This window comes from Castor canadensis, chromosome 1 (genome assembly GCF_047511655.1).
Source record: "Castor canadensis chromosome 1, mCasCan1.hap1v2, whole genome shotgun sequence".
Taxonomy (NCBI): Eukaryota; Metazoa; Chordata; class Mammalia; order Rodentia; family Castoridae; genus Castor; species Castor canadensis.
The window spans coordinates 71,493,125-71,507,780 of NC_133386.1; the positions used below are offsets into that span (position 1 = coordinate 71,493,125).

The window sequence follows — 14,656 nt, forward strand, 5'->3', positions numbered from 1 at the left end:
CAGCCGTAACAGCTTACATGCTCTGAGCTCTGAATAATGATTTATTTCTTAAAGTTCACTTTTCACAAGCTAGCTAAGGAGAGATAGCTTTGATGCAGCACTTTTTCCTCTATAAGAAATAGTCATAAGCTCCATTTTTAGCCATAAAGAACCAAGAATAAAAATAATAGATAAAACTGATAATTTTCCTTAATATACATATAATTATGAATTAAAATTTAAAATACAAAAGCCTCTTGAAAAATTAAGAAGCACAGGTATTTGTCTTACTTCTTGTTCTCTACACATACTAAATCGCTCATTCTTTCTCAAGATTCAATGGCATCTCTCCACTAAATTTTAATATGGATTTCATATCTTATTATACTCTGCCAGCTAAATTTGGTTGTTTTCAGAAATTGTTTTTATGCCAGTTCAATGTGTTTCAACTGGAGGTGAATTATCAATTCTGATAATATCTACTTCTTTATAAGTTAAGCTGGAGACCTAGGATGTAATGTATTCTTTGTTTTCCAAAGAGGATCAATCCCAGGCTTATTACAGTTGATAATGAGTCCTTTAGAAAAAGGTAGAAATCAATTCTAGGCAGCAGAGGTAAAGTAATATCATATGAAATTAAGACCAAAGACAAGTCCATTTTTGTTAGTTTAATAAAGATGATATATCAATGAAAATATGCTATTGTTTTTCTTTTAATGAAGACGGCTTATATTGATAAATAAACTTGTGGATTATCTGAATTCATGAGGCAGTGCAGAACTTACTCTCCTTTAGATTAATCAAGAATTGCTTAATTTTATCTGAGAATGAAATTGCCCTTTAGGCTGTGAATTTCATCCAGTGCTGATCAAGATAATGATATACTAACCTTAAGCAATGTCATTTATCAAGGAAACCAAAAGTATTTATTAAAGACGTTCAAGAGATTTAAAGCCCTAACATAAGCTGAATGATAATATTTGCTATTTTTCACCCTCCCCAAATTGCCTATTTCTACTTAGTATCATGCAGTATAACAGCATTACACTTAATGCACTCATTACAATATGGACCACTTTCCTAAACATCCTTGATGATTCATTACTGGGGATTAATTAACCTTGTACTCTTTTAAATGTTGTTTTGCTTAAATATCAACTTTAATTTCTTCTTCCTAAAACTAAAGTCTCACTCTACTCTATTCCCCAAGTTTTAACTGTAGTTGGCCTTAAATCAGTAGTAAATGATTAGATAAGAAAAAAAAAAAAAAAAGGGGAATACTACTAGGAAAATCACAGTATTGCAGTCCCAAAGTGTAATTATTTCCTCAAACAAGTGAATAGAAAGGTATCTTTTTTTTTTTTTTTTTGCTGTACTGGGGTTTGAACTTTAACTCAGGGCCTGCACCTTGAGTCACTCCACCAGCCCTTTTTTGTGATGGGTTTTTTCAAGATAGCGTCTTGCAAACTTTTTGCCAAGGCTGGCTTTGAACCATGATCCTCCTGGTCTCTGCCTCCTGAGTAGCTAGGATTACAGGCACCTGGCAAGGTCTCATAATTTTTCCAGGGAAGATCCACATTCAAAAAACATTCTACAAACAAACAAGGTCACAATTAACCATTTGTCTTAAGAGACTCCAATATGTCCAAAAGCAACATAATTACCTGGTAACTCAGCAGAAGCCTAGAACTCGAAACCTAGCTCTGAGCTTTCAGGCAAGTAGACAGTGGTGACTTTAAGAGAATCCTGCAGAAATCATTAAAATGAAATATCTTCCTATGGATATAAAGCTAAAAACTTGATACAACAATTTCATTGGACGCTAGTGAATTATCTTTATATATGCCAGTTCTTTCAAGCTTCCTTTAATTCATCTTCCCTATTATTGTTCCCAGTTTCCTCCAGCCTCTCAGGATTAGTAAATGTATTGGTCTTGGCAAGCAGAAATCAATAGTCTAACCATTCTTTCAATTAACCAATAAAATGGAGTTACTAAATTTACAAAATCAAACATAGCCAACATCAAGGGGTCCTCACCAAGGTCCCAGGGACCCAGCTGGAAATAGTCTTCAATTTTAGTCAACAAATCATACTAAAAATCCAAACAGAATTACTAATGACAACTTTCTTTTAAAAAAGAGGAATATAGGTCCATGATTGAAATGTAAGGAATAACTTTAGTTCTTCAAAATGAATAATTCAAATTATTTATTATAATAAATGCTGCTGCTGATACGTGACCTCAAGTGTTCTTAACTCTGACTGAACTGTAAAATATAATCTAATGGTGCCCCAACCCATCAGAGACTTACAGATCAGAAACTGTAAGAATAATACTGACTGAATGACGTACACATTATGCTAACTTTTTCTGTTAAATCATATCATTTTTTGTTTCTCTATATGGTACTTCATTCAAATTAATACTTTTAGTGTCACATACTATTTAGTGACATATTTTCCAGTCACTACAGTACATAATTTCATAGACTATTTTTTATATGTTAAATGATTTAGAGATACACTGACATTTTAATATTTAGCAAAATTAATACGATTCAAATTACTAACAACTCAAACAAAATATTTTAATACTATTAGAAATTTAGCATAGCTCATTTAGCTCAATACTAATGGTTAGTCAGGTTTCAAATATTATGGTTATCAAATTATTTCTTCATTTAACAGTTCAAGCTAAAGCTATCACCATGGGTTTAATAATATTAGCCCATGCTGAGATTGTCTTGTGCCCTTTAGGTAGGCAATTCCACAAGGAATACTTGTCATAATTTCACTTCCTGAATGTCTTCCACTACTTCTAGTATTTCTTCAAATGTCTGAGCACTAAATATTGATTTCCTAAACTTATCAAGTGTGTGCGAACAACTAAAACACTGTTTAAGGATGATTTTCTCATTAGACTTTTCCCTTAACTTTTTGAAAGCCTCTAGGCATAATTAAAAGACCCTGTTACTTTTCCTGTACTGTGTGTTAAAGTTTAAGTGTGTTACTAAACTGAATTGATTAACAATTTTTAGAAGATTAATTAGCATCCCAACAGAAATTTAACAGAACTTTTCATTAATACCTTAATCTTGAGAGTTCTAATTTCCCTCTCAGAACATTTTGAATTCCCAGAGATGACTTCTAAATAGGGAACTTCTATATACTTAATGGAGCTTCTCACCACTGAGAATAGCTCTGTGGGGTGCTGGGGACCTCAGAGGAAGACGTGAAATGGGCTGCTTAAGAACAAGAATGCAAAGCAGGCTCTCTCAGCCTTGCAGGTTGCAAGTACTACAATATCCCTTACCCTGATTGTGACTTCAGTAGAATGGAGTGTTTTGTTTGTTGAAATAATGAATAGTAGATGGCATCCATTTTAGTGAAAAATTCTAATTTGTGATTCCCTAAGGCTGTCTGAAATGAAACACCCTTATTTATTCTTGAAAATGAAGCCAAATTACTTCTAGAATTTATTCTGAGAAAGATCATCTAAAAACACCAATTTGACAGATTAGTCTGTGAAATAAAACATTTAATGAATGCACTTTTGCAGGGAAGAACACTATTTCAATGAAGATTATTTTTGTTTCCAAAGCTTGTTTTTATCTGATTAGGTTTCTGCTTTTAAAAATTGATGTTGAGGTACATCGTGATGTGTAGGCTTATGTTGGAAGCTCTGAAAATAAATGTCTATTCTATCTAACTCTACATATTTTTAGTTAAAATATCAGGTTTTTTGAAAGTGATCACTAACGTCACAGTGACATCTTATTATTAAATTTCAACAAGCAAACTATTAAATGAGTTAATAATGGTAGATATTTGGAAATAACTAAAATCTACCCTTGGAAAATCTAGGAAGAGAAAGTATCCTTTAAAAAAAAAAGAGTTATATTAAGGGCTTTGCATGGTAGTGTGTGCCTATACATCCAGCTACTCAGGAGGCAAGGGTATGAGGATGGTGGACTGAGCTTTACCCAGGAAAATGCACGAGACCCTACCTGAAAAACAAGCTAAAGCAAAAAGGGCTGAGTTGTGGCTCAAGTAGTAGAGCTCTTGCCTAGCAATCCCAAGGCCCTGCATTCCAACACCTAGTACTGCAAAAGAAAGCTATTTTAAGATTACAGAGATGTTCAATGGATGATGAGAACAAAGCATTTAAAAAACCCTCAAACACTTTTGAAACCTCCGTTACAAATAATTGATATGCTAACTGTATATCAGTTTAGCTATTCATTAAATCTTCCCCAATGATATTATAGAAAGTATTTGCTTAGCCCAATCCTTATACCTGAAATAAACCAAACAGCATTTACTTAGAACTGTACTCATTTACTTCCCAAAAGTTAGTGTCTACTACATTTCAGAAGTTTTTCCTGCCCCAATGGAGCTTACGTCCAATTAGCAGGGTTGGGGAGGAAGTGGGAGGACAAAAAATAAACATAGGACAAGATAATTAAATAGGATTACATCAGATAGCTAAAATAGAGAAATAAAATAAAATGGAATAATAGAAAGTGAAAGGGTAGGGAGCTGAGAAAGCATAATGTCACTATCTGTGAAGATTAAGCTGAGATCTAAGTGATAAAATAGAGACATCTATGGAAAATTTAGGAAACAGCAAACCCAAGTTGGGAATACCTTTCCTGCAAACCACATGCACACAAAAACAAAAGCAGATCTCCTAACATTTGTGGGGCCCAGGAAGAATACAAATGGAGGCCCACATACTAAGTATATAAATATTTGTAAGTTCCAAATAAAGATAACAAACTGGCTAGGAAAATATATTCCATTGTCCCACTTTAACAATATTTATTCCCTGCACCAGAATGTGGTGGTGTGAGAACAGCTAACCTCTAATTCCTGATTGATGCCCCTGTCCTCCCACTCTGAGCTCAATCTACACTGCAAGGGGTCTTCTACACTCACATATTAGCATCCCAAACTTACCCATCCAAAATAGAACAGAGAGGAGGGAAAGAAAGAGATGCGGGGAGGAGAAAAAGATTCAGGGGAGGGAGAAAGAGAGAGACAGAGACAAGGAGAGAGATCCCTTAGTTAGCCTTCCAAAAACAGACCCAGAGAAGAAATGTGAACATAAAGCTTTGCATACTTCAGTAGCATATTATAGAAGAACCAGAGAAAGACACTTTTAAGTGTGAAGCTGAGAACACTGACCCCTCTTGCCAAAATTAGTAGGCTGTAGCATACATGAAAAAATCATTAGCATGCTTCTTCACCTTCATGAATCAACCTAAATTAGCCTCCCTTTTTTTCCCAAGTTTGTGACAGTCAGCGACTAAGCTATTCTGGTACAACAGAGTCTCCTAAATGTCTGTGATAAACCTGTTTTCCCAATTATCATCCCCTTAACAAGGGAAAAAAACAAAACTAACAATTATTTCACGTTTAGTTAATTTGCATCAAAACATGTGATGTAGGTATGAGGTAAATAAAGTTCAAGGTTTAAGTAATTTATTCAAGATAAGTGGAAAAACTAGAATAAGAGATCTATTATTAGAACTCAAAAACCTGTGCTTTTGAAGTTAAAGCACAGAAATTCTAACTGCAGTTAGTTCACTACATCTCTTCAAAGCCTAGGCAACTACAAACATTTTAAAGAAAGCAAAATAAGATAACCACAGAAACAGACTAGCTTTTGCATGAAGATATTAGATTTAAATATAAGGATGTTCATGTTAGTAATATTAATAGTCATAGGAAAAAGTTAGAAACAATCTCAATATCCAGCAGCAGGCAATTAGATGAAAAAACCCATCAATGACTTATTGGTTCTCATGTCTTCAGCTCCAAAGTACTATCTCTCCTTTTCTCCCAATCATACAAACCAGATCTTGCCTTCACCTGAAACTGTATCACCTCTGAAATAACAAATCCGAACATCTCACTCTCGAATCACAACCAAAGATCTACCCAGTTTGCTCAAAAAATTTTGTTCACACCTATTCTTCAATCACATGACAAACCTCCATCCCACTGCTGACCCTTCTACCTTCTCCCAGTCCATCACACTCTCCCGTTAACTTTTTATCCTCTCTTCAGGTTAGCTTCCATGACCCATCATTTTAACTATATTCATGCCAAAGCCTTAAATTCCCTTGCTCAATTATAGGTTTAATTCACACTGTTCTGTATCTTGCCTCTGCTTAATAATAAAATTTCTCAAAAAAGTTGCTGTCCTTATTCCCCTCATCTTTCATTCATTTCTGAATCCAATGCATCTGATTTCTGTCTCCATAAGAAAAATCCCCTAGTCAACATATTTAATTACCTGAGTCCCTAAATCTGATAGTTTAGTTTTTCTCACATTTAACTTCTTACAGTTACAGTACTCAACATTGAACCATCCTTTTCATGTTGGCCTTTGCAAAGCATTAAGTTTTGGTTTTCCACATATTTCTCTGGCAGTTCCTATACCTTCACCCACCCTAACCATTTTATTCCTTAAGGCTCTGTCTTAAGTCTTATTCTTCCCCACTACACATTTTCCTTCAGTGATCTCATTCATCTCTATGGCTTTATTATTAGTACATCAGCACCTGCTTTTCTAGTTCTATCTTAGCCCTAAAATCAACTGCCTAATAATAGTATTTTGGGTGAGAGGTATAGCTCAATGGTAGAGCACTTGCCTAGCATGCTCAAGGCCATGGGTTCATCTCCAGCACCACAAATAACATTTACAAGCTTCTCAGTTACTCCAGCTCAACATGTCTAAACCTGATTTCTTCATTCTCTTCTCTCCCAACCTGGTTTCAGTCTTCCCTCCTTCTGTAAAAGGCACCCTTCCTATCCTGAGTTGCACAAATAAGAAATCTAAGAATCATCCTATACATTGCCCTTTCCTTTGCCTCTTTTACCACACTCAGTGAGGTCTAGCTTCCATCCTTAATTTGTCAAAGTTAAAGAAACTTAAGCAGGTGCAATGTCAAAAGTAAGATGAACCAAGATGAATTCAGCTCCTATCATTTCTCTGGATTCAAGAATTTTTTTGGCTGCAAATGACAAAAATACAACTTGGATCAGCCTAAATGAAAAATTGGAATTTACTAATTCACACAACCAAATCATACAATGGAAGAATACACTGCACCTTTGGGATGACTGGAAACAGAGACATGAACACTGCTGGGACTTTTCATCTACTATGAACTGATTGAAAATAAATGTCTGAAAGTTGGACCTAATTTCAGACTACTATCAAAACCAGAAGTTCAAATCAATGGATAAAATGCAGAAGCTGTTTTTGGATAGATAATGTTCAAAATCAAATAAGCTTTGAAACACATTGAACAAAAAATAGATGGATGTAAGTATGGATAGATGAATAGATGAACAGAGAGTAAAATGTTAAAGGTACAATTTTTGTGGATATACTGGTGTTTACTATAAAATTCTTTCAACTTTTCTGTATATTTCACACTTTTAGTAACAAAATGTTGGGAGAAAAAGTTAAACAGACAACCACATCATTGCCCTTTTGTCAGGATTCTAGGCTCAGACAAAGGTATGGGAAACATCTTACATTCCAGGAAAAGGGAGGACTGACAGAAGTTATTCATTTGTCCAGAATACTTAACAAATTATTTCTTGAGTTTCCATTTAACAGCATCCACTATATTAAGAACAAGGTGTTGCAGGTTACTCCAGAGGCACCTGCACATCCATGTTTATTGTGGCACTATTCACAATAGCCAAGTTATGGAAACAGCCAAGATGCCCCACCACTGACGAATGGATTAAGAAAATGTGGTATCTATACACAATGGAATTCTATGCAGCCATGAAGAAGAAAGAAATGTTATCATTCGCTGGTAAATGGATGGAATTGGAGAACATCATTCTGAGTGAGGTTAGCCTGGCCCAAAAGACCAAAAATTGCATGTTCTCCCTCATATGTGGACATTAGATCAAGGGCAAACACAACAAGGGGATTGGACTATGAGCACATGATAAAAGTGAGAGCACACAAGTAAGGGGTGAGGATAGGTAAGACACCTAAAAAACTAGCTAGCATTTGTTGCCCTTAACGCAGAGAAACTAAAGCAGATACCTTAAAGCAACTGAGGCCAATAGGAAAAGGGGAACAGGTACTAGAGAAAAGGTTAGATCAAAAAGAATTAACCTAGAAGGTAACACTCACGCACAGGAAATCAATGTGAGTCAATGCCCTGTATAGCTATCCTTATCTCAACCAGCAAAAACCCTTGTTCCTTCCTATTATTGCTTATACTCTCTCTACAACAAAATTAGAAATAAGGGCAAAATAGTTTCTGCTGGGTATTGAGGGGGTGGCGGGGAGAGGGAGGGGGCGGAGTGGGTGGTAAGGGAGGGGGTGGGGGCAGGGGGGAGAAATGAACCAAGCCTTGTATGCACATATGAATAATAAAAGAAAAATGAAAAAAAAAAAAAAAGAACAAGGTGTTGAAGAGAAATCAGATGTGGACATGCAGTGATAGCCTAAGAGGTGGCTATCATAGTTTGGAAATGCAAAAGGATCTCCAAACATAACTGATTAAATCTTAATTGATTTAATCTGATTATCAGTACACTGCACATCAATTCACATGTCCTGATTTCTCACTTTGACCACTGAAATGACAGGATCCTTTAGTAAGACAGGTAATGCAGAGGAACATGTTTATGGTTGGTGTCAACATTTGAATTTATTTTTAGCACCTTCAAGTTTAGACGTTTATGCTACATCTAAATACAGATTCCAACAGGTCCAGAATTCAGGAAAAATCTGAGTATTAAGAAGAGATTGGGAGTCATATAAAAAATGTATGGAAAGTCAAAACTCTGGGAAAGATCATGCAGGGAGTGTGTACAGTGAGAAGAAACTATTCCTTCTTTCATTCTTTTATTCATTTGTCAAACTGTTACTAAATGTTACAAGGCCTTTTAAGAGTTCCTAATAACTTCTTGATTGTCAAATATAGTGACCAATTTGCAATAGCAAGTATGTTTAACTTGTAGGTACAAATAAATGAATAGCATTTACTTGGTTGACCACTCCTTCATTGGAAACCTCTCCTCTAGTGACATTTGGATCACTATTCCCTTCACTTCCCACCTTTCTGACTGCTCCTTTTCAGTCTCTTATTGAGACTCAAAATTTGTCATTCACAGGACTCCATCCTTGGTACTTAAATCCTTATTTCTAACTCCAATTTTCTCACTTAACACCTAGCTTAAGACAAAACAAAAATTATTTTTGCCAGTACAACATGAGCAATACTAACCACCCTGCAGACATACTTATCAAACTTTGTGATGATCAGATTGTTTAAATCTAATTTCTCATGTCCAAAAAACGACAACCAGAATATCTGATTTTCAAAGCTATTAATTTACAAATGTACAGACTAATATGGTGCTACACAGTCGTAGTTCTTAACTTGAGACGAATACGACAAAGTATGCTAACTTGTAAATACCTTATTCACATGATCTGCCTAAAATTTGTACCACCAAGATAGTAACTTTTATTTGTGCGCACTCGATTCCATCGAGTAACTCAGGCTGCACGCGCTAACTTGCTTTTACAATCTGTCAGAATCAGGGACTAGATAGATCAAAGTAAGAAACGCAACAGCTTCCTTTGGCGTATTACACTGAAGAAACATTTCGCAAAGCTTCTTAAAGAAACCTGGCTTACTACTGAAACTGAAAAATAAGCCTCGCCACAAAAACGCAACCCAACACTACCCTGCCGGTCTGCAGACCTCTCAGAATAAAGTGCAGGCATGACTTAGTTCATGGAAAAAAGAACGAACTCGCAGCTTTTATCTTTCCCGCTGGTTCTTAAAGGACCAACCGCACGAATTCTCCATCGTGCTCCGCTCCAGTTCCGTTCGCGCACTTTAATTACGTCATGGCATCAGATCTCGCGATATCATCCGGTTACTGAGGCTCTTTAACAGAGGTCTCGCGTAATTCGTTCTACAGATCCAAAATCTAACCTCTCACCCACCTCCGCTCCACCCCCAACCTGTCCTTTTCTCTTTCCAAGTCACAAAATTCTCCCCTCCCCTTCCTCAAGCCCACAGCCCTCATCTTGTTTCCGATTTGGGACCGGAACCGGAAGTATAGTGGGCGGGGCCCAGCAGCGGAAAACGCTTCCGAGCCGAAGCCTGAGCGGGGACACGGCTGTGGCCGCTGTCCCGTCCACCGCCACGGATCACCCGGTGGCAGGGCTGCACGGCTCCAGGCTGAAGGTCAGTTCGGAGGCGGGTGGGCTCGGGTCTCACCCGGATTGTCCGGGCGGCACGGTCCCCGGGCCCCCCGGGTGCTGCGAGGGATCATGTCTACAGCCTCCGCAGCTTCCTCCTCCTCCTCGTCTTCTGCCAGTGAGATGATCGAAGCCCCTTCCCAGGTCCTTAACTTCGAAGAGATCGACTACAAGGAGATCGAAGTAGAAGAGGTAAGCCGGGCCCGACCCTCCCTAGCCTCTGCCTGGTCCCAGCTCTGAGGCCGTCTCGGCCTGTCTAAGTCCAGGGGTTCACTCAAGAGTCCCTGCGGCCCCTCAGAGAGGTGGGAGAGGGGTCTCTCTGGGCTCAGCTGGTCCGGGGGTTTTCTGAGTTTGAATTTGATACTCTGGTGCCAGCATCTGGTTCACCTCAAGTGAAGGAGTGGGTGGTGAGACAGTGTGGTCCAGCAGTTCTTTATCTGGAAGTATATCTTTATTAGCGAAGATGGTGGCGGGTTTGGAGGCTGAGTTCGCTTGACGTGGTGTTCTTAACAGCCGAAAACCGTGCTATGTTTGACTTCTAGCTCAGCGTCTGGTATGTAGGGATGCTCGATACATGCTTGTATCAAGTCTAAAAGTGTTTCCTCCAGGAACAAATGGTTCTCAGTTTCTAAAGTACTGGTGCTGTTGTGTCCCAAATACGCTAACATATTAACTTCACCATTAGCAACATAGATAGGTGAATGATGAAAAGGTATTTCAAGTAGCGTATTATGAAGCGATAACTAATGATTACAGTGACAACCAGAATGTAACATCAGACCAGAAAATCACTGTTAGAAAACCCAAATCCATTCTTTATTCTGCAGTAATTTACTTTAGAGCAAGGTGTTTTGGTATGCTTTTATACATTGTTTCTTTTCTGATCCACAGTGGGATAACTTGGTTCTAGGGATCACAAAACTTAGAAAACTAAAAACTGTATATGTGTACACTTTAGCACTTGTTAAAACTTGTTCGGAAATAGTATCTTCATACAGTTTAATATATCATTTTTTAAATTAAGCATTTTGCATTACCTATACCCTGTGGGTCCTAATGAAATATTACAGACTCTGAGTTATCTTTACTTTAAAAATCTAAAAGTACTTTCAGTAGCAGCAAGTTAAGAGTAATAAGCTAATTAACATGCAGTTAATACATTTTTCCTGTGCATGTTTGGAAGAATAATGGATTACTGAATCATATATTTTTATCACATAAAGTAACATTTGACACCATCCTCTTTTTAGGAGGTAGTGTGATGAGAAGAGCAGAGTTTGATTCATTAGAGGAAGGTTCTGTCATTTATTAGCTGTATGATTTGAGAGCAAATTTCCTGAAGTGTTTTTTTGAGCTTTAGTTCCCTTAACTATAGTTAGTTTCCTTAATTATAAAATAGGGGTGATAATTACTATTTTATCTGTATAATAGATGCAATTAATATATACAAAACAACCCAATCTGATACCTGACACATATTATCAAGAAACAGTTCCTGAGAAGAACAATGACCTACCTTAAGGCCACATAGCTAAAAGACCTGTATTTTGATCTTTTTTTTTTTTTCTATTGAGACTATGATAAATTCCTTTTTCAGAAGTGGTCCAGCTTCTGATTCCAGTAGTTGATCCAGCTTTCATGGCTAACATTCTTTTTTAAGACTAAAAATTCAGTGAGTCAGTATACAAGAATTGCAGTTTTTAAATAAGCATTTACGTCTACTGTGGTGAACTGCTATGTTGTTGACTACAGAGTGTTATATAATAATAACTTGTACTTCATGATCTAAATGCTTTCATAAGCCACATTTGATTCTTGTAACCTTAGTTTTTACATAGTACTTTATAAAGTTTTTTATATTCTTGATTCACGGAAGAATACAAGTTAATTTGATGTTCTTCCCCCAAAGCCATTTCAATTCTTGTTAGGATTTTATGTTTCCAAGACCTTTCTTTTGTTATTTTTCACCCCTTTCCCTTCTTGATGTATTTAAGACATTCCTGGAAAGTAGGTTTTTGTTTTAGATGAAGATTTCTATTACTAGGCAGTCATTTAGAATTTGGGGATTATTTCATGTTTCCACAGTTTAGTGTCTATTTTCACATTAAAGATTCAATTCAGGCCTTTCTGATATTAAAACCATTATGTAGCTACTATCATAATCTTCATTTGCACACATTAAAATTTATAATTGTTGTGCACCAAGAGCACTAGATAACTATTTTTCAACTTACTTTTCATGTCGAGGCTAAATCACTAAAATAGAGAAAAATGACCAAAACCAACTTTTTACATTGCTTTCAGTATTTCATACAGACAAGTATGTTGCCTTTTAAATTAAGAAAATCATGGACTAGAGATGGACTAGAGATGAATAGTTCATTGTTAAAGCATTTACCTTGCATGCCTGAGGCCCAAGGTTTAATGTCTAGCATTGTAAAAAAAAAAAAATTACTAATAAATTAAGAAAACTTTATTTTGTATTTCTCAAGTAAGTATAACTAAATCAATATTATATCAATATAATTAGAAACTATATAAAAACTTCCAACCACAGGCCAGATAAGCCATCACTTGGTATTGCATATTTCTAAGATATCAGTTTCTTTTAATCATTGCATTCTTAATATGTTTATAATATATCAATATGTACAGTAATGTGTTTGGCACTTTTGAAATTCAATTTTGCTATCAAATTATGCAAGTTTTCAGCCTCAGAAGTCTACCTAGGTACTACTTTTTTTTTTGGTAATTCAGTTTTTCTCTTCCTGGATTTGAGTTTAGATGATATTAAGATAAATTGTGAACATATGCCCTGAGGATGATGTTGCAAAAAGTAGCTAAAAGAAAAAAAGCAGCATGGTGTAGTAAAAAGTGTACTGGGCTAAGTATTTAGGACATTTAGATTCTTGTACTGATTTTGCCATAATACATTTCTATAACTTTGAACAAGTCAGCCTGTGATTCCTCTTGTAAAATGAGGGATTGAACAAGATCACTTGAGGTCTCTTCCAGTTCTACAATGAAAACACATTAATTTTTACCAATATTTATGCCCTATTTCCACAGTAGTAAGCTTACAAGTTCTTTAAAGACGGTGATCATGATCTCCCATGGAATTCAGTTAGTCTCCAGCTGATTTTGGGTAGACAGGGCAAGTGATATCCCCATTGTATAGCTATTAAGTGGTCATAGAGTTTGACTTGCTGGAATCTACATGTCTAAGTAAATAATAGAGCTGGGGATTTGAGATTTCTTGCTCATGAGTCATTTGCTCTTTTCACTGGATTTACAGTGGCACTTTAGTACTCAATAATGAAACCGTATTTTGGGCTGTGGATACAGAATACTGATATCCTTTATAGTTTTGGTCCTGAACATTTAACAAAGATTCTCCTCTGTACTGCCAGGGTTCTGTGAAAGATGAATAAAAGAACCCCAGAAGTCTCTCCCTAAAAGTATCTGACTTACAAGACTTGAATAACCAAATCAGCACATTATGTTTTCAGATCTTAAAATCACTTATGATTTTAAAATGATTATACTGTAAAATGAGCACATAAGCCATCATTTGAAAGTTAATCACAAAGGCTCCATTGAGTGGGGACAAGTTTTAAACTGTTTTAAATGAAGTAATTTGTCATGGGCTAAGATGAATTGTGTTTGCATTTGCTCCTGTGCCTAGAGTGCTCTTCCCCCCAAACTTCATGACTAACTCACCTACTGGTAAAGAAAGTAGTAAAGTCCCACCTCAGATGTCCCTGCCCTCGAGAGACTTCCCCCATCCAACCTATGTCTTTGGCGTTTCTGTTATCCTTTATGGCACTTACTAGAAACTGAGATTGAATATTCTCCTCAGCAAAATGTGAGATGTCTTATTCACATTTGTAACCCCAATATCTAGCACCTAGAAAGTTCTTGATAAGTGTTTGTTAAATGAGTAAATGAAATTGTCACAATATAATTATGAGAATGAAATGCCTGTCTGCTTCTCTTTTATTGCATTTGATAAATCAAGGGTTAAAATTAATATACACTTAAAAAATGAGGGACAAGAAGATAAAACAGGTCCTGTCTGGGTGTCAGTGGGAGGGAAGAGAGTAAATGAGAGGGTGAAGGAAGATGTGAATATAGTCATTGTATTTTGTTTACTTGTGTGAAAACAGAACAGTGAAACCTGTTGAAATTGTTTTAAGAAGGGGAGAGGAAGGATGAGGGAAAATGATGTAGGGGATAAATCTAATCAAGGTACATTGTAAGCACATATGTAAATGTCACAGTGAAACCACCTCTCCCGTGTAACTAATATATGCTAATAAAAATTTTTTTTAAATAATAAAATACAACCAAGATGAAAATAAGCAAGGTTAAGATATATTATATGATTTGGATAGGGCAACATTTACATTAGAAATG

General features: G+C 36.3%; 1 protein-coding gene across 4 annotated transcripts in view; it reads left to right on the forward strand.

Annotated features, from left to right (window-relative positions):
* The first annotated feature begins 9,963 nt into the window (after window positions 1–9,963).
* Window positions 9,964–14,656, forward strand: part of Map3k7 (mitogen-activated protein kinase kinase kinase 7) — a 77,501-nt gene continuing 72,808 nt past the window's right edge. For 2 of the 4 annotated variants that reach the window (XM_074078044.1, XM_020182773.2), the window contains exon 1: window positions 9,964–10,432. Coding sequence is in view for 3 of the 4 variants with exons in the window: in XM_020182773.2 (XP_020038362.1) it covers window positions 10,313–10,432 (120 nt within the window). In the remaining variant the exon portion in view is untranslated. The remainder of the gene's footprint in view (window positions 10,433–14,656) is intronic. The other 2 variants (XM_074078036.1, XM_020182775.2) reach the window with 2 other exon arrangements.